Source organism: Triturus cristatus, chromosome 2_2, assembly GCF_964204655.1.
Source record: "Triturus cristatus chromosome 2_2, aTriCri1.1, whole genome shotgun sequence".
Lineage (NCBI taxonomy): Eukaryota > Metazoa > Chordata > Amphibia > Caudata > Salamandridae > Triturus > Triturus cristatus.
In genome coordinates, this window is record NC_140582.1 from 1038309386 (window position 1) to 1038329744 (window position 20359).

The window sequence follows — 20359 nt, forward strand, 5'->3', positions numbered from 1 at the left end:
GTTATGTGAGGAAACTGGGGTCGCCCGGGGCCGGGCAATGCTGATGTGCCACACTCCTATCACAGGAATACCTGTGAGAGGCGCGGACCAGACGCCCAGAGGACGTCTGTAAGTGTGTGATTAAAGGGCAGCAGCGGAGGAGGAGGCCCCTGGCCGAACCACCTCAGTCAGGAGATTGGTCCTGAGAGACACCGTAGGGAGCTTGAGGTTAAGAGCCTCAGCCGCCCTGCGCAACACCACGGAAAGTGTACCATCTTGCTCCGCAGCCACGCAGGAAGAGGCAAGTGTACCGGGCATGTAGATAAATTCCAGATCGCTCAGATCCACCACCTTGGCATCCTAGTGTGGTGCGTCCCCACACTGAGCTGCGAGAGGGTCCATAGACCCCTCCCAGTCATAGCCTTTGGCCGTCGGCTGTTTGAGAAGCAGAGGACGAGGGCTAGAAATTGGTGGACAATAAGCGCCGAGGCCGGAGCCATCGCTGGCACCGAGGCCGGAGCCATCGCTGGCACCGCCTGAGGCCATAGCCAGCCGGCCGCGCCTGAGGCCGGAGCCAGCCGGCGGCGCCTGAGGTCGGAGCCAGTGGCGGCGCCGAGGCCAGAGCCAGTGGCGGCACCGAGGCCAGTGGCGGCGCCGAGGCCAGAGCCAGTGGCGGCGCAGAGGCCATAGACAGTGGCGGCGCCGAGGCCAGAGCCAGTGGCGGCGCCGAGGTCAGAGCCAGTAGCGGCGCCGAAGCCAGAGGTGGCGCAGAGGCCAGAGACAGTGGCGGCGCAGAGGCCATAGACAGTGGCGGCGCCGAGGCCAGAGCCAGTGGCGGCGCCCGAGGCCAGAGCCAGTGGCGGCGCCCGAGGCCAGAGGTGGTGCCCGAGGCCAGAGCCATCAGCGGGTCCGAGGCCAGGAGCCAAGGGCGGGGTCGAGGCCGGAGCCAGCGGCGGCACCGAGGCCGGAGCCAGAGGCGGCGCCGAGGCCAGCGGCGGCACCGAGGCCGGAGCCAGCGGCGGCGCCTGAGGCCATAGCCCGCAGCGCGGCCGAGGCCGGAGCCATCAGCGGGTCCGAGGCCAGGAGCCAATGGCGGGGTCGAGGCCGGAGCCAGCGGCGGCACCTGAGGCCATAGCACGCAACGGGGCCGAGGCCCGGAGCCATCAGCGGGTCCGAGGTCAGGAGCCAATGGCGGGGTCGAGGCCGGAGCCAGCGGCGGCACCGGGGCCGGAGACAGCGGCGGCGCCAAGGCCGGAGCCAGCGGCGGCGCCGAGGCCGGAGCCAGCGGCAGCGCCGAGGCCGGAGCCAGCGGCGGCACCTGAGGTGATAGCCAGCGGCGGGGCAGAGGCCGGAGCCATAGACGGGTCCGAGCCCAGGAGCCAACGGCGGGGCCGAGGCCAACGGCGTCCCAGGGTATCTTGCCAGCGTTGCCGGGGCCAAAGGCGGCAGCATGAGGGCAGAACCACCCAACGGTTCCACGGGGCCCAAAGGCGCTCCGGAGGGACCTGAAGGGGCAAATAAACAGCCCAAAGCCGATAGGAACACTTGTATTCCTTCCGGAGTCGTGTACGGCCCTGGAGAAGGCAGGTAGGCCGCAGGCAACAACGGAGGCTCCACCGAAGCCGCGGGGGAGTGACCACCTGCACCCTCCACCACGTGCCGCGACCGGTGAGGAGTAGGCGAAGAGCAACGCCACATCTTTGACCTGGTATGGTGCTTCGACATTGCAACGAATGATGGTGTAGGCACCGCGACCGGCCCCTCGACCACCCACGGGACCTTGAGTGGCGCAGAGCAATTGCCAGGCCACAAAGAACTGCCTGGCACGCTCCAGCAAGTCTTCGGCGTCATGGCCCGACAACTGGGGCACGTCTCGGGGTGATGGACATGCCCAAAGCAGAAGAGACACACGACATGCGGGTCCTCCGCCGACATGTTCCGGCGGCAGTCCCTACAGGACTGAGACCCGGGCATCCCTACTGCACCAGAAGTCGAGTACTCGACAAACAAGAGAATCAAGTTTCAGAAAACAAGTCAAAAATATGACTAGGAGTACCGCTCTCTCTCGGATCTGCGCTTGCTGGCACTGAAAATGAAAGAACTCACGTCAGCGCGCGTGGATGCGTCTAAGTAGCTCCGACGACGTCATCTCAGCGGCTACAATGCCAGCGACGTACGTGTAGCCGCACGACGACGCCTACCGACGCGCAGGGGTAATGCTGACGAAAAACTTTCCAGATCCAGTCTGACGCCTGGGGATATCCTAAAGTAAGGAATCTATCACGAACGTGTCTCTTTCAGATGCTTCAATTACTTATCAGTAATTGCATTACTCGGAGTCCTCTTCCCTCGCTTCTATTCATTACATCCCTCCCTGCCTCCCGTGTAGTCCAGGCCAACCAATCATTGGTGTTGAGTCGGGTTACGTGGCACTTATAGGAGGAAGAATTGGGGGGCGGAGGGGGAAGACAGTTTTTAGTTGTGATTAAATTATATGGTATGGGCGACTGGTGAGGCAGGGATGCCTCAATATTATAATGAAGAGAAGTGAGGGAAGAAGACTCAGAGTAATGCAATTACCAGTAAGTGATTGAAACATTTACAATTTAATATACCTCAGAATGAGCGGACAAAGCTCAGAATAAGTCGGCAAAATTTGAAAGCACACGCTTCGTTTGGCTACATTATGTTTGCTAACAAAAAAATAAAAACCATAGTGCTCCTTTCCAACGATTACATATAAAATTCCAGTTCTGTGTTTAAGTTAATCAGAAGATATTTCCTTTGTGCGGATTCTGTAGGCAGTAGAGCCCATAGTACCATCTTGTTTCCAAATGTGAGAACATGTTATACTCCGGCATAAAGTATATCATTGCCGCCTCCTCGTAGGCTTTAGTTTACATGATAAAAAAAATGCCTTATTCTTTTTCCCTGCCTCAAAGTAGTGGCAAATATAGAAGCTAGAAGTTCAGCATATTCTCTAGGTAACTTAAAAAAAATATAAGTATTTCAGCAGCACGCTCATCCCTAGGCACAGACTATTTTGTTTGACACACTTTGGGGAAAGATCACTTTACAAATGCTTAGTCACTTTTGCCTTAAGTCATCAGTGCCTGTAGCATTTAAGATCACTGCCCTCTGACAAAAGGAGAAGGAAGCTTTTTTCAAAGATGTTATCGAGAGTTAATTCTTGGACGACTCACATGGTTGCATTACTTGATATTTATTTGGCAGGTTTCTTAATACTCGGAACACAAAAAGTATTGAAATGGCATAATATAAATGGCTAAAAAACATTAACATTCACTAAGTCAATAGCTCTCGCATTGCTGAGACCTATCGGCTTTGCCAATGCTTGTTTTTCTTACCTTCCTATATTCCTGTACACACACACAAACACATAAATGTGCTCAATAGCCATATACTAAAAGGAATATGCTACTTACCGGTATGTATCTGTTCTTGGCATGTAGAGCTGCAGATCTACACACTATGCATAGATCTCCATCTGGTGTTGGGCCCGGATGTTTGCACTTGTTTTTGTCTTGGAAAGTCTTTGGAAGTCACGAGGTAGGTGACTCCTCCCTTGGATCATAGTGCGCATGGGCATCAGCTCCATCCTCAGATTGTTTTTCGCCAGCGGGGAAATGATGGAGTTTTGTAAGATAATACTGGAACAGATAAAGGTAGCCGGGGAGGCGGGTGGGCGTGTGTAGATCTGCAGCTCTACATGCCAAGAACAGATGCATACTAGTAAGTAGCATATTCCGTTCAAGGCATATGAGCTGCAGATTACACACTATGCATAGATTGTATAGCAGTGTCCCTTCCTAGCGGCGACCACCAGTATCTGTTGCAGCAGTTTGAAGTAGTGTATTGAGTACAGCTTGGCCCACACTAGCCTGTTTAGTTTGCACATCTACACAATAGTGTTTTGTGAATGTGTGCGGTGTAGACCATGTAGCTGCTCGGCAGATATCGTCTAAGGGAATGTTCCCTAAAAATGCCACTGAAGCCCCTATCTTGCGTGTAGAGTGGGCTTTAGGAGGAACAGATAATGTACGCTTTGCTTTCAGGTAGCAAATATGTATGCATTTGACAATCCACTTAGCTATCCCTTATTTTGATATGGGGTTGCCTTTGTGTGGTGGTGAGAAAGACACGAATAGTTGTTTGGTCTTACGAAAAGGTTGTGTTCTCTCTATGTAGTACAGGAGTGCTCTTTTGACATCTAAGGTGTGAAGAGCTCTTTCTGCGACTGTGGCTGCAAGTAGAATACAGGCAGCTCTACAGATTGATTGAGGTGGAAGGGAAAAATGACTTTAGGGAGGAATTTAGGATTAGTTTGGAGAACAACCTTATTACGATGCATCTGCAGAAAAGGTTCCTGAATGGTTAGTGCTTGTAGTTTGCTAACTCTTCGTAGAGAAGTAATGGCTACTAGGAAAGCAGTTTTCCATGTTAAGAATTGCAGCTCACATTTATGTAGAGGTTCAAATGGAGGCCCCATTAGTCTTGTGAGAACGATGTTTAAATTCCACACAGGTGAAGGTGGTAATCTGGGGTGAATTATTCTTTTGAGTCCCTCCATAAAGGCAGGTACTCTGAAAAGTGATAGATGTTGTCTATTTTGTAGATATGCTGCAATAGCAGCAAGATGCAGTCTAATAGACGTGTAGGCTAAGTTGCATCTTTGGAGGTGTAGTAAGTAGCCTATGAAGTGTTGGATAGACACATCTAGGGGATCATTGTTGTTATGACAGTATATTACAAATCGTTTCCACTTGGCTGCATAGCATGCTCTAGTGTTAGGTCGTCTAGCTTCTTTAATGACGTTCATACAGTCAGTAGGAAGGTTAAGGTAACCGAACTCTAGGACTTCAGGAGCCAGATCGCTAGGTTGAGCTGAGCTGGATCTGGTTGTTGGATCTCTCCATGGTTCTGGGTTAAGAGGCGTGGAGAGAGGTGTAGTTTTTGGTGCGGAACTACGGAGAGTTCCAGCAATGTGGTGTACCATGGCTGTCTGGCCCAAGTTGGAGCAACTAGGATGAGCGTTAAGGAGTGTTGCTGTAGTTTGCGCACCACTAGTGGAATGGGTGGGAGAGGCGGAAAAGTGTACGCAAATCTGCCTGACCAGTTCATCCATATCGCATTGCCTTTGGACAATGGGTGAGGATATCTGGCGGCCAAGCTTGGGCATTTGGTGTTTTCTTGGGTGGTGAAGAGGTCTATCTGTGGTTGCCCCCATGTTTGAAAAAACGGTTGAAAAACTTTTGGATGAAGTTCCCACTCGTGGATCTGTTGTTTTTGACGGCTCAACAGATCGGCTATGGTGTTTTGGACTCCTGGGACATGTTGGGCTAGGAGAAAAATGCTCTGAGGTATAGCCCACCTCCATATGTTCTGTGCCAGCTGAGAGAGCTGCAGAGAGTGTGTTCCGCCTTGTTTTTGTAGATAATACATGGCTGTCATGTTGTCTATGCGGACTAAGACAGCCTTGCCTGATGGGTTTTTGAAATGTTTTTAAAGCTAGGAATATGGCTAGTAACTCCAGGTGATTGATGTGGAGTAACTTTTGTTGAGGTGTCCACCTGCCCTGCATGGTGTTATGTAGTTGGTGAGCTCCCTAACCGGAGAGCGATGTGTCCGCCGTCATAACTATTTGAGGAATCGGCTCTAGGAACAGTCACCCTTTGGAAAGGTTCTTGGTGTTCCACCACTGCAGAGAGCGATGGGTACGACCGTCTACCAACACCAGATCTGTTAGCTGACCTTGAGCCTGGTTCCATTGGCGTGCTAAGCACTCTTGCTGAGGACGCATCTGGAGTCTTGCATGAGGCACTATGAATATGCAAGAGGCCATCATTCCTATGAGTTGCATGAACACTCGAGCTGGAAGAGAGTGTTGCGGTTGGAATTTGGTGAGAAGAGCTTGTATGCTTGCTATCCTGGCGGGACTGGGATAGGCTAGCGCCTTTGAGGTGTCTATTGTGGCCCCGAGGTATTGTTGCGTGTGGGACAGATGCAGCTGAGACTTGGCGTGGTTTACTGTGAACCCCAGGTCGTGAAGTTGTTGAATAGTGGCATGAGTGTGTTGTACATACTGATTGTATGAGCTGCCTTTTATAAGCCAGTCGTCTAGATATGGGAAGACGTGGATGTGTTGTCTTTTTAGGTGTGCTGCCACTGCCGCTAGGCACTTGGTAAACACTCTTGGTGCTGTGGTGACTCCGAATGGGAGTACTTTGAATTGATAGTGCTGACCGTCCACTACGAATCGGAGATTTTTACTGTGAGCAGTGTGAATGGGAATGTGGAAATAGGCATCCTTGAGGTCTAGGGTAGCAAGGAAGTTGCCCTGTGAAAGCAGAGGAAGGACCTGCTGAAGTGTGACCATGTGGAAATGGCCTGAGTGGATGTATAGGTTTAGGGGTCTGTGGTCTAGAATAGGCCTTAGAGAGCCGTCCTTTTTTGGTCTGAGAGAATAGAGGGAGTAAACTCCTTTGTTTTGTTGGTGCAGGGGAACTGGTTCTATTGCACTTTTTTGTAGGAGGGAGATTACCTCCTGCTTTAGCAGTGACAAATGTTCTTGTGACATTGGACGCTGTTTGGGTGGTATGTTTGGGGGGGGTAGATGTTTGTTCGAGACAGTAGCCTGATTGAATTATCTGTTGCACCCACCTGTCTGAAGTGATGTTTGCCCAGGCAGGGAGGAACTGGTGGAGTCTTTCCCCGACTGGAGTAGAATGGTCTGGGGGAAGTGGAGGGAAGTCATGGGTGGGGGTGGAGGCAGAGCGGGAGTTGTTGTTTTTGCCTCTGCCTTTGTTGTTATTCCCCCTGTACCGCCTCTTTGGTAACCTCTAGTAAAGGTGGATTGGGTGGGAGCTTTGTAAGAAGTGGAGGGGCTATCAGAGGAGTAGCCTCTGTGGGTGCTTCTGAAGGATGAGCGACGAAAGGAACGTCTGGGAGCTTGCGACTGCCAGGCTCCCATAGATTTGGCTGTGTCGGTATCCTTTTTTATTTTTTCAAGTGATACGTCCACATTAGGGCCAAATAGGTGTTGCTCATCGAATGGCTGATTGCGAGTAAACCTGAGATGCGTAACCAGGCATGCCTACGCAGAAGGACACTGGTGTTTATTGCCCATGAGGCGGTATCTGCGACATCTAAGACACAACGTATGGAGGTGTTAGTGATGGTTTTACCTTCTTGTATGAGTTCATTGGCCCTGTTTTTATACCTGTCTGGGAGGTGTTGCTTTATGGACTTTATAACTAAATAAATGAATGAATGGACTCAAGCTCATCATAATGTGCTCTGTCATACCTAGCTAACAGCGCTTGTGTATTGGCAATGCGCCATATGTTTGCTGCCTGTGACGCTGTGCGCTTGCCAGAGGTGTCCAGGAGTTTAGATTCCTTATCTGGTGGTGGTGTGTCACCTGATGTTTGGGAATTGGCTCTCTTCCTCGCATTGGAGACTACGAGGGAGTCTAGAGGGGCTGGGCCTTTGATATACGCTGGATCAGTAGGGGCAGCATTATATTTTTTCTCTATTTTGGGGTTGATGACTCGAGCCCTAACCGGGTCTTTAAAGACCTCTGGTGCATGCTTAATGACCCCTTTAAGCATGGGTAAAATTGAGGTGGACCTTTGTGTGGTGTCAAAAGTGTCCATGAGAAAATCTTTCTCCATGGGGTCTTTATGAAGGGCCACCCAATGGTACTGGGAAGCTCTGTGGAGGAGCTGGTTGAAGCCGATATTGTCCTCTGGAGGGGAAGGCCTGGAGGGATAGATGTCGTCTTGTGGGGTGTAAGGGACGTCTGGGACACTGTAATCATCCCAGGGGTCTGGGGAGCCAGTAGGGGTAGGGTCCCCTATGGGTTGATCGTCCGCACCTCCCCCTGCATCATCTGAGGTGTTGGCATCATCATCATCATCTACTGGAGTAGGTGATGGTGTAGGAGAGCGGTGTGGTGGGGAAGGAGGGGGAGGAGGAGGAGTCAGAGGAGAAGGGATCCTTAATGGAGAGGTAGCAAAGTCTCTCTTTTTCGGTGGTGGAGCCGGTGCAGGCTTCTCTAGGGGGTCTTTTCAGTAGTAGTAGTAGAAAGGCTTTATTTCGACAAAAGACATGTCTTAAAAAGCAGTACATATACAAACACATTTTTAAAAACGTTAAAAGGAGCCAATTCATATGGAAAGATACATACAATTCATAATACGAAGGCGCCAATAAATAACATAAAAAGGATACATAGTAAAACCAGTATTAAACAAGATATAAAAGCCTATTTATTCAAATCGACCAAGCCCAGCTTAGAAACTTCGCCAGGCCACAAGCAAATAGGGGCCGCGAGTCCGTTTTCAAAATTCGCAAGGCCTCCCTATAGTGTCTGGTACCTAACTCTCTGCAAAGAGGTTTCAACCACCTGCGACGTGGAGCTTCATAGGCAGGGCATTCGAATAGGAAGTGGGGAACTGACTCTAACCTTGACATGCAATGTGGGCAAAAAGAAGTAGTCTGGGCTGGGGCCTTCCACCTAGCAGTTAGTTTACCCAGAGGAAGTAATCCTACTCTAAATTTAAAATACAATGCCCTATCTCTAGATTTTGATATAATATCGAGATAGGGCTCGCAGAAAGGGACCTCTTTCACTAATAGGAATTCTGTAGTGGACCTGCATTGCTTAAGATTAGTATTTCGCCCGTCTACCACCCATCTCCAATACAGTTTCTTCAGGACAGACTTGAGGGGAGCAGTTCTTAACTGCCAAGCTTCTTCTAGCCCCAATTCTACCAATAGTCGCTTGACTTCCCTCAACCAACTAATTTTGGACCAGCCAGGCATCGATAAAATCTCTTTAAAGCCGTCTGCGTAGCTGGCCAGTTCGGGGACTCTCCAAATGCGAGCCCAAAGAAGAAGAGGGCGCATCCTTGCCTGATCGCTAATGGGCCAACTACCCATATCAAGCAATAATGGTAAGGTTGGAGTGCTATATGGGAGCCCCATTAGGTCCTTGTGAAATTTGTTTTCAGAGCAGGACAACTGATCCACGTTTTGCACACCCCAAAGTTCCGCCCCATAAAGCGCCGCACTCACGCCTCTTGCCCTATAGATATCAAGTACAGGGGCAATTGGTTTGAGGGAGGAGGCCCGTTGTTCTTGGAGTAATGCCCCCACCACCCTCTTGTGATTCAATAGCATCTTGTGGAGGTGGCAATTCCATCTCATAGTGTCACAGAGGTGAATTCCTAAATAATCAAATTATTTTACCCTTTCTAGGGGAACTGATTTTAGTAAGGGTGGCCTACCAATTTTCTTAGGGGATTCAGAACCAGATACTTGGTCTTACCAGTGTTAATTTCCAATCCCCTAAAATCACAGAAAGACTGGAAGCTGGTTAGAAGGTTCTGTAGCCCTACCGGGGTCTTAGAGATCAGTAGGGTATCGTCTGCGAACAGAAGGGTAGGTACCCTCCTGCCTGCCAACGATGGGGCAACTGAAGGGATTTGTAAAAGGTTATCCACCACTACGTTAACATACAATGAAAACAGAGTGGGGGCTAGAACGCATCCCTGACGGACACCTCTATTTACAGGTATTCGTGATGTTTTTTGACCCTGGTTTCCCTACCTGATCTGCGCAAAATTTTCAGCGTGCATTTTGATTAACAGGGACAATAAATATGGGGGCAAACCCAGCCCAGATAGCACCCTCCAGAGATGGCTACGAGGGACCAGGTCAAAGGCAGTCCGCAAATCTATAAATGCCAGATACAGACTGCCTTTGCCCAGTACAACCATTTTCCAGAAGAGCATCAACAACCGGAATGTTTGCTCGATAGTCCCAGTACCCGTTCTAAAACCTGCCTGAAAGTCGGACAGGATACCTTTCTCCTCTGCCCACTGTAAAACCCTCCCCAGGACCACCTTTCCTGCCACCTTCTGCGTGGAGTCTAATAAACTTATGGGGCGATAATTTGCTGGGTCGTCCCGAGACCCTTTCTTGAAGATCGGGACGACTTCAGCGCCCCTCCAGGACTCTGGGAAAACTGCATCTGAAAAGCTAGCATTTAATAGCGAAGCAATAAGTTTCCCCCATTCTATCGGGTTGATGCGTAACAGGTCCCCTGGTAAGCCATCCGGCCCCGCAGCTTTGTTAGGGACAAGACACTTAATTGCGTCCACCACTTCCTTGACCGTCTGTACTCAGCTCACGGAGATCTGATAAAGGAGCATCAATAGGGACTTCCCCAATGTCCATTGCTACATTATATAGAGAGGAGAAGTGGTTGAACCATGAGGCCTCAGGGATATTACAAGTTATGAGCGAGTCCACAGGTTTATCTCTGGCTCTAATCAATTTCCAAAAACCCTTCGAGTCCCTAGCGGAGCTTGCCAGTTTCAGGTCACACCAAAACTGGTTCTCCCGCTCTATCTTTGCCCTAGAGATGGCACCTCTATAGGATTTCCTAGCAATGCAAATCAGATCACCGTCCTTAAGTTTAACTGCATTGATTAAGACCTTTTTAGCATTACGACAAGCAGGCGAATACCAGCCAGAATTGCCCTTAGGGCGACATCTATTATTGGCCCTGGTGTTTACATTATGAACTAAAAAAAGGTTGCCCAAAGATTTAGTGGTTTGGACAAACAATGTGGAAATCTCATGGGCACTAATTGTAGCAAGATCCAAACTGGACAAGACATTTGCCATGATTGATCTTGCTTCCAACATCTTGTCCTCATTGCCAACAATGTTCCTCCATCTTAACCGCCTCCCACAATTTGAGGGACATACTTCACGTGTTAACATCCAGTCATGTGGAGTTTGTTCCTTAGACCCTACTGTCCACAAAAGGGACAGAGACAAGGACAGGGGATTGTGGTCGCTATCGGTAGAAGGAAGAACCACCATATCCATCAAGTGACCCCAAAGTTTATAATACAGCAGGATATAGTCAATTCTAGAGGAATGACCAACCCTGTTGAATGTATGTGCCCCACAGGAATCTGACTTGATCCTACCGTTTACAGCCCTTAGACCGTGTTCCAAGGAGAGGGCATTGAGATCAATGGCACTTTGAGTCCATCTCTTAATCGGTGGTACTAAGAGATGGGGAATGCCTCTCCTAGCATCGTCCTCCTGAATGCCCAGGATATCTTCCGCTGCTAGGGGTTCGAAGGTACAATTGAAGTCCCCAGCGAGCAAGATGAACGAATCAACACCACAAGATCTAAGCTCGTCATCAACGCCCGTAAAGGACAATGTCGACTTACCACCCATAGTACCTCTAACATGAATGTTAAGAATCTCAAGCGCCCTCCCCCCATGTGGCCCTCTAACTGTTATTCTCTGTAGGTCAAGGGACTTCGTATCTATGCACCGAATGGAATAACCCAAAGAGATGTTTACCCAGATTAGTAGGCCGCCGGAAGGGCGACCTCTCCCTCCGGGCGACGAGATGGCTGGTACAAAATAACTAGTATAGCCCACTTTGTGTCGGGGCTCCAAGCACCAAGTATCCTGGAACATACATATCCCGAATGATTCAATAAATGAGTTCCATTTGGGTATGTCAATGTTGCGTGCCAAGCCAGCTATGTTCCAGCTGACAGCCTTCAAGGCCCTGTTACCATCTACAGCCTGCCCCGGTGGAAACCCTTTTAAAAAAGAGCTATCCCTGGGCCCAGAATAGGATACCACACCTATGGCCGGGCCCTCCCCACTGGGAACCACCAAGATGGGTGTTGCAGTTTCAGGATGCTCAGTACACTCCCAACCTAAAGGATCAACATTAACAACGGAAGGTGAGGGATGAAAGGGAGGTAACCTCACTACTTCTATTCTTGGGGCTTGTCTACCACAATCATCCTCCCCAAGCACCTCAATTGGCTTCACTTTTGGTTGGCAAACTGCGTGTCAGTAGTCATAGCATGACCAGTTGGACGGTGGACGTGAGTTATTATAAAACAGGCTAAAATGTGACAGATTTTGGTGGGCTTGTCTACCAACCCAGCCCTCCCAAACTGGGAATCTGACTGGCCTAACAGAGGTTTTTCGGGGGTTAAAATAGCTAAGGTCATACGTGCCAATACCTCCACCACCTTCAAGTGAACTGCCCTCTCTGTTGGAAAGACTGCACACGTGACTGGCAACCCTGGGATCGTCAAAGTTAATTATAATACAATCCCCCCTTATATCTTTCGGCCTGGTGCCTATCCAGCTGACCCTTCTTACATGAATGACCCGTCCACCCAATTCACTAGGCAAGGGTCTATTTTCCTTAAGCCAGAATAATGTTTTATTCCTAAGTTCGGCATAGGTCTCATATTTGCCTGATTTAAGGACTGGCACCCCGGTAAGAACTGCCACATAAGGCTGGCAGTCAGGGGGTAAGTTAACAGTAAGGAGCGGCCCTGCGTCCGAATCCGTTCTTGGCTGTGGGGTGAGGAATGTCATCGTATTATCTGTACTAGCTTTGGTCGTCTCAGGGACAATACTATTTCCAGAATTCTTTAGGTTAGCTGGACAACTACTACCAGCATCCTTTGTCCGAGCATTTGTTTTAGTGGGGATGGTACTAGCCTTAAGTGTCTTGGGTCGCACTATACCATCCGTTTTGGCCAACCCTGATTTCCAGGCGGCCCCAGAGGAAGCCACATGGTGAACAACGAGAGCATTATCCACGACCACCCCGTGTACTGGTACAGCTGCAGTGGTGGGGCCCTGTAGGGATATAGGTGTCGCCCGGGGTGCAAATTCCCCCCCCTGGATCATCTTCCCTAGTTCTTGAGTGTAATTTAATAAGGGATTTTATGGAGAAAAAGTTGTTCAGGGTTACCTGTTCAAACCTATCCAACCGCTCTGTGAGCCCCTTTACTCTCTCCAGAACCGGAATCAATAATGATTTCAACAATTTCTCTACGTTGGCAATGGAGAGAGATTCATGGGGTGGAGCCTCAACAGAGCCAGCCGTCAGGTCAACACAGGTATTCTCTACTGTGATACCTTGAGATACCTCTCCCTTCTCCCCATGGGTGTCAATCCCCAAAAGCACTTCCTTTCAATGAAACTTCTGCCCTCACGCAGCGCCAATATATATATATTTCAAATGTAAATATTGCACTAGTTTTCCAACGTTAGACCTACTGGCAGTACTTATTTCGACATCCCTTGTGTCTTTTCTTGATGCTAAGCATTAAGTGACCAGTCTTAGGATCCTTCACAAGAGTCTTTTGGGTAGGATCTGGGCGAAACAGTTCTTCTGTGGGAGGCAGATCCTTCGGAGTCGACGGCTTCGGTGCCGTATGCTTTTTCGGCGCCAACTCGGTAGCGGTTCTGGGTTTGGAACCATGCAGTTTTGCAGTGTCTTTGTCCGATGGAACCTGTTGTTTATCCGGTTCCGAGGTCTTCGGCTTCGAAGAATGGGAGTCGGGCCCTTTGGTTGCCGTTTTTTGGTCAGCTCCGAGGGTGTTGTCGGTGCCGAGGAACCGGTGGTAGCCTTCGACACCGAGTGCTTAGATGTCGAAGCAGCGGTCGGCGTGGATGAGGAAGAGGGCGTCTTCTTTTTCGGTGCCTGTGTATGTGTTTCGGCACCGAGGGTAGGCTGACTAGAGGCGGAGTCACCTAAGGGCTTAGTAGGCTTCTTTACCGGGCCCGAAGGTGGGGCATGGGAAGCAATCTCTCGGTGTGCACCTAGGCCCGAAGGTGAAGGTGGTACTGAAGCCTTTTTTGATACTGTCGAGGGGGGGTTGGGGTCGGGGTCGACGTCTGTACTCATGGCCATCTGAGCTGAAGTGATGTCCTTGACGTCGGAGTCATCTGCTTCGGAGGCGCTGATGAGGCCTTTTTCGACCCGACCTTGCTCTGGATCATTGACGCCTTCTGGGAAGATGTCGTCGGGGATCGAAGATGACGAGCGAGTCATTGTTCTTCTAGCTCGTCGGTCCCGGATGGTCTTCTTGGAGCGGAAGGAGGCGCAAGCAGGACAGTCTCTGGCCTCGTGCTCCGGTGAGAGGCAGAGGTTGCACACCTCATGCAGGTCGGTGTGGGGAAACTTCGACCCACATCGAGGACACTTTTTGAATGGCGTCCTTTCCATGAGCTGCCCAGGTAGGCCCGAAGGCCGTCGTCGACGACCGGAATCGAAGACTTCGAAGTTGAAGAGTCGTGTGGATTGGGAAAACGCGATCAAAACAATACCGTCGAGAAGGGAAGGATTGCGCGTCGTAAGAGAAAACCGTTAACGGTTCTGAACTGGAGCGCGAGAACACATCCGAGCCCGATGGCGGAAAAAAATCTGGATGGAGCCGATGCCCATGTGCACTATGATCCAAGGGAGGAGTCACCTACCTCGTGACTTCCAAAGACTTTCCAAGACAAAAAACAAGTGCATACATCTGGGCCCAACACCAGATGGCGATCTATGCATAGTGTGTAATATGCAGCTCATATGCCTCAAACATACACATACAAATACATACACTCATCATTAGGAATGAAGACATAGAATACTATTAAGTTAGTGGCTAAGTCCGCAACTTTCCAATCTACCATATCTAAACAGGAGAGGATTGGTTACTGTAAACAGAAGTCGCATTAGTGGGTTTAGGCCAGAACGGAAATCAACTGCAAAGTTTACTTATCAAGCCATTCTGTGGGCATGCTGGATGAAGATCAAATCATGTCTAATGTACACAGTGTTTCAGGCTTGGAGCCTGTGCTTCTTTGGTCTGCATTCGCTCCTGCTTGGAAGCACTACCCCGCATGTGGAAGTTCAACAGACTCGGATCTAAGAGCTATTCCATACACCTATCGGCACCAATGTACACCAAAGGTGCTGTACATGGCTTAGTGGCACGGATAACTCAGAAAAACTTTTCATCAGAAGATAATGGCAACAAAAATGTCTTGAGAGCACATAGCACCAGAGACCCAGGTGCCACAGGACTTGGATGGAAAGGTTTTGCCTCACCATTCTTAGACAAGTGGAGACTGCACCTATGGTTCATAGGTGGAAAGTTGGTTCTTGCTAGCCATTTCTTTTAGTTTGCTTGCTTTTTTGCTCTTGTCCTATTTATTTGGTAAAATCTGAGCATACACTTCGGACCCATTTAAAACACATAGGTCGACAATTTTCAAAAGAAAATTAGAATCAACCAAAATCTACAAAAGGCACAAGTTCAACAGTGGACCAGCATAAGGTAGAATAGTATTTCATAAATTGTTTTTACAAACAAGACAACCTGCCCGATGAGCAGCGTTTGATGGTAAAATTGACTGGAAAGAAGTCTATACAACATCACGTATCTGTAGAAATAAACAAATGAGAAAAATGTTCCACAAAAGAAAAACATACAGTGGAAATTAAATCCTAAAGAAAGAGTGAGAAAACATTATTCATCAATACTAAAAAAGATGTATAAAACAAGCTGGAACAATAAACAGAACATAAAGAAACCGGTGCCTCTTGAGTACAGCTCTCTATGCCAAATGAGGTTTCATGACATTAGAAACCAAATATAAAGCCACAGTCCTCTTTTAAGGTCTCGCCTGCGTTGCAGCGCATGCACTGTCGCTTATTAGGTCTCGCCTGCGTTGCAGTGCATGAGCTGCTCGCTTGCGAGATCTATAGTCGTTGGTTTTCTGTCGGGTTTCTTTGGAAGTGGGGTTGGTGACCGCCCTGTCTCCCATAGGCCCTCGCCACTCGCCTAGCGTTGCAGTGCATGCGCGCTGCATCTCTTCACGCTGTGTCCTTGTCTCTAGTACCCCATAATATAATATTATTTTACTGTTAAACCGACGTACATGCCAATATAAAGGAATTAGAGGCAGGAGCACTACACATTTATTGCAGCTCCGAGCCTTGCTTCACACATGGAATAAAGCAGTCTCCTTCAACTACTACAAATAACATTTTGAATACGCACTTCATGGTAGTGTGTACTCATCACTTTTATTGGGAAGCTTTCTTATTTCTTTCATACGAAAGAAAACCTCATAATTTTATTAAGTATATATTTACAGGGTGGGAGATGGCACTCTGGAGCCACGACCCTCCACCTCGAGCGACTTTGGGAACGCCCCCTCCCCTGTGTAATCCATAGGTAGTACGCATCCAGCTTCCCTCAGCTACGCCCCATGTCAGAGCCTGTGAGCGAATTGGGCAAGCTTCGTCTGAAGTGGGAGGAGTAATGCGGAAGCCAGTGCTTGAAATGGCTGTCAGTCTGTTTACCTGAAGGGACGCCCTGAACAGCTGAGCTTAGAGAGGTTACTTCTGTTCACTTCGCTCTAAGGAGCTGTCTATGTATATGTCACACAACTTGCAATTTCTGGTACAGCTCAATCTGAGCACTCAGTCGTGGACGAGCCACCTGCCAGTATCCCATATTATAATATCATTATTTTACTGTTAAACTGACGTACATGCCAATAAAAAGGAGTTAGAGGCAGGAGCACAACACATTTATTGCAGCTCCGAGCCTCGCTTCACACATGGAATAAAGCGGTCTCCTTCAACTACTACAAATAACATCTTGAATCCGCACTTCATGGTAGCGTGTACTCGTCACTTTTATTGGGAAGCTTTCTGATTTCTTTCATACGAAAGAAGACCTCTGCATTTAATCAAGTATGTATTTTAACCCTATCTTTGTTGTGTTTCATTAGTCAGTAAAATCAGTAGTTTTGAAGTGCTTGCAAGGATATATATTTATCAGCTTATTTATGCTTTCTCTTTCTGGACTGAGAAGGACGCCGTTGAAGATGAAATGGGAGAACCATGGAAGGTAGAAAGGGAATGGGTCGATCGTGTGACACAAAGTAAAGGATTATGACCAGGGGCATAATCTTATCATATCAGTTGCAGGCAAGATTACGGTAATGCAAAGATATCTGCACGCTGCGCACACACAACGCCATACTCGCAACGCATGCGGCGCCTACACTGGCTGTGAAAAATTAAGTGTGCCACCCTAGCCCTAAAGTCAAGTGAGGGGCATAATCATTCAGTTGCTGGCAGGGTTATGGGGTATAAATACAGCGTTGAAAGTTCCAAATGTGCACATACACACACAGCGCCGCACTCACAACAAGTGCAGTACCAGCCGTACGAATAGTAGTGCTCTTTGCGACAGCTAGCAGACAGCACAGTGGACCTCTCTCCGGTGCAGGACGTGCAAGATCTCTGCATGGAGCCTGCTATTAATTTAAAGCATGATGAAAGGAGCGGTGGTTGGGCCGGAGCCGTCACTTTTCTAGAAAGTCAAAACCTTTACGTTCATTCAAACTGTGTACTACCTCTGTGTCTGCAAAGCCAGCACCAGCCACGTCACGTTTACAGAGAGAGTGCGGCTTTAAAATTACTCAAAATAACACGCAATAGACAAAATTAACACACTTCTCGTTTTGTTTAGAACAACTACATAATGTGTCTTAGCCTCACTCTCCTGAGGCTTACCCAATGCCCGGTGCAGGCTGCGGCGGCTGGAGCGAATCTTTTTTTTTTTTGTTGACCCTCCACTTCTTGGGGACATGTCTGGCATTTTTAGGACATACTGTGGCAAACATGGGGCTATCTGGTCGAACACTGTAGTCAATACTGAACAAGCATCTGCAATGCAATAGGTCTCCCATTTACACGAGTTTGAGCTATTCACATTGCAGATAACAATGCCTTTTATTTTTTATTCATTTTTAAAACATAAATAAAAGGCATTGTCATTTACAATACCAATAGATTAAACTTGTGTAAATGTGAGACCGATTGCATTGGAAATGCTTGTTTTCTCTAGGTGCTGCAATTGTGAACAGTTTCTCTTTCGTTTTCCTGCTCAGGCATTTTAAAAGCGGAAACATTCTGAATTTTTGAGTCCAGTTATTTTTTTTTTTTTTCTGAGAGAAACTAACCAGACATTAATTCTATCGAAATAGGGACTGAGGTCCCTGAAGCAACAGAATTGGGTTCATTTAACACCCAAAAAACAGGGAACACAGACCCCTATTGGCATCCTGCTTGGCATTATCATGTAGCTACACAACTGAAGAAAACACTAAAAGGTGCTAATAACTCTGTGAGCTTGATGAAGCACCTCAGTAAAGTCAAACAAAATGTGAAATTGACTCCAGTAATCCTGGGAGATAAAAAGCAAATTAGCCACATGCACAAAAGGGCCAGGGCCATGAGAGGAGGACAACTCTTTACACGCCTCATCTTACTTCTAGGGCATTTCATCGAGTTGGTAATCTGAAGCATGCTAAACAAAGACATGATATTGTGTGGAAAGGCTTTCATTTCACCACACATCAGAAGAAACTTTCGTAGCAGAAATTAAATTGCAACATGAATATTACCGTAAACATCTGATTTCTGGAATTGCCAGTTACCACTGTATTTGGTTTTGTTGAAGCACTTTTCTGTTTGTCTGCAGGAAAAAAATAAATTATTTCACTGTATTATATGCATGCATTATGGGGGGAGGTTGATATACTGAGCAGGCATTAGAACTTGCAAATAGTCAAGTTTCCACACTGAGCAGTTTACTGTTCATATACTACAGGTTTAAAACCAAGCGAAGCAAGTGTTAGGATAAACTGCATATATGTAAGCATAACTCATGAAAAGAGACTTGCTACCCAGGATGCCATTAAGAAGCAAGCCGTGTCTACAACTACTGATGTTATATTTAGCAGACCTTTGCTACTCCTTACATGAATAAATCTATTTTAACCCCAAACCATAAACTACTAAATAACTGCAGAAGCCTGGTGCACTATTCTTAAGAGCTAAGTCTAACATCTCTGGACCCATAGCAAACCTATACCTCAATGCCAAAAAATACCCTCTTTGCTACCACAAAAACAGTAATAAAAATTATATTACATTTTTATGCATACTATTCCTTTTTCAATTTGGCAGAGTACCAGAAAATGTTTCATGCTGTCAGGGGAGGATCTATTCTAAGGTTATAGTAAAGGCACTGTATCTTTTTTCACACCACACAAAACCATAAATAATGGAGGAAAAGAGTTACTTACCAGTAACAGCAGTTCTCCAGTTTTGGCATCTTTCATAGATTCACATGCTTGAATCATCCCGGTAGTCAAGCTGGGAGTTCTACATTGACAAGTCCACAGCAGTATAATGGTAAATATATTCAAATAGGCTGCAAACATTGACACTTAAGCAAAGCTAACCTCATGGCTGTGCGTGGCGAGTGGTTAGGCACCATGTACTGTTTGTACCCTCACATATTGCATCACTCATGACATGTTCAATGCCTGCATTCATAACATCCCTAATGAGATCTGAAATGACAATTGATAACACTATGCATGGTGGGGCGAGAGTTTGTTATTTTAGGGCACAAGTTATAGTTATTGGAGTTAACTGGTGAATTTCAGTGGTTTTGAAAAGTTATGTTTTAACTGACCTTTTCACCATATATATATAAAGTATCTTATGGGTGGGCGGGACTGTTCAGTGCTAATGACTGTTTAGAAGCTTCCCCAGGAGAGCAATTAGGATTATAGGTAACTATTCGTTCCTAACCTGTGGTCCGAGGACCCCTGGGAGTCCACGAGGCCTACTAAAGGGGTCCGCGACTGTTTAACACGTTAAGTAATTTTGCAATTAATACATTTAAAACGTTTATACAATTAAAGAAGCAAAATTGAACATTTGCAAAACATATCTATATTTGATTGAGTATTAAAAAAAAGTCTTCCCTATTTGTCCATTTGTTTGGATTATACTTGTTTTTGTATTGTTTAGAGGTTCAAATAATAGAAGTTGCTTAAGTTGCAGGTACCCGGCTTCCAATAATGACTCATTGGAGGTCCCTGGATTCCAGTAATGATTCAGTGGGGATCCACAGGAGTCAAACGCTAAGAACCGCTGGTGTAGAGGAATGCCTTACTGTGGAAACCCATTAGAGGTCAACTTACATGAATTTGATAGCCTGTCTCACAGAAATGGTATCCTGTACACAGCCTGTTTATTATAATACTCATACGGAGTTGGCGTCTGTGAAATTCACTAGGTTTTCTTTCTCAGAGATTTCCAATAAAAAGAGCATTGGGAAACTGAATGTTTAACTCTTGATCAGTCCAGCAGGATTATTATTTTTTTCTTCTCTACAATTGCGATGGTCCCAGTGGTTAATTTGTAAAAATAAAAGTGCCGGCGCTCTTGTCAGGAGGCAGCTTCGACCAGCCCATTTCTCCTGTTAGTGCTGCCTAACACAGAAACAACAAACCCTACAAGTGGGGAGAGCATGTGGCGTAATGGCCAGAGCTGCTGACTTCGGAGCTGGGGAAGCAGGTTCGAGTCTCGGCGTCTGCTCAACATCCTGTGATTCTGGGCGAATCACTTAATTTC

General features: G+C 47.5%; 1 protein-coding gene across 4 annotated transcripts in view; it reads right to left on the minus strand.

The window, feature by feature from the left end:
• RGS12 (regulator of G protein signaling 12) overlaps positions 1-20359 on the minus strand; it is an 881248-nt gene that overhangs the window by 62945 nt on the left and 797944 nt on the right. For all 4 annotated transcript variants that reach the window (XM_085642496.1, XM_085642494.1, XM_085642495.1 and 1 more), the window contains one exon: positions 18334-18404. In XM_085642496.1, the coding sequence (XP_085498622.1) occupies positions 18334-18404 (71 nt within the window). The remainder of the gene's footprint in view (positions 1-18333; positions 18405-20359) is intronic.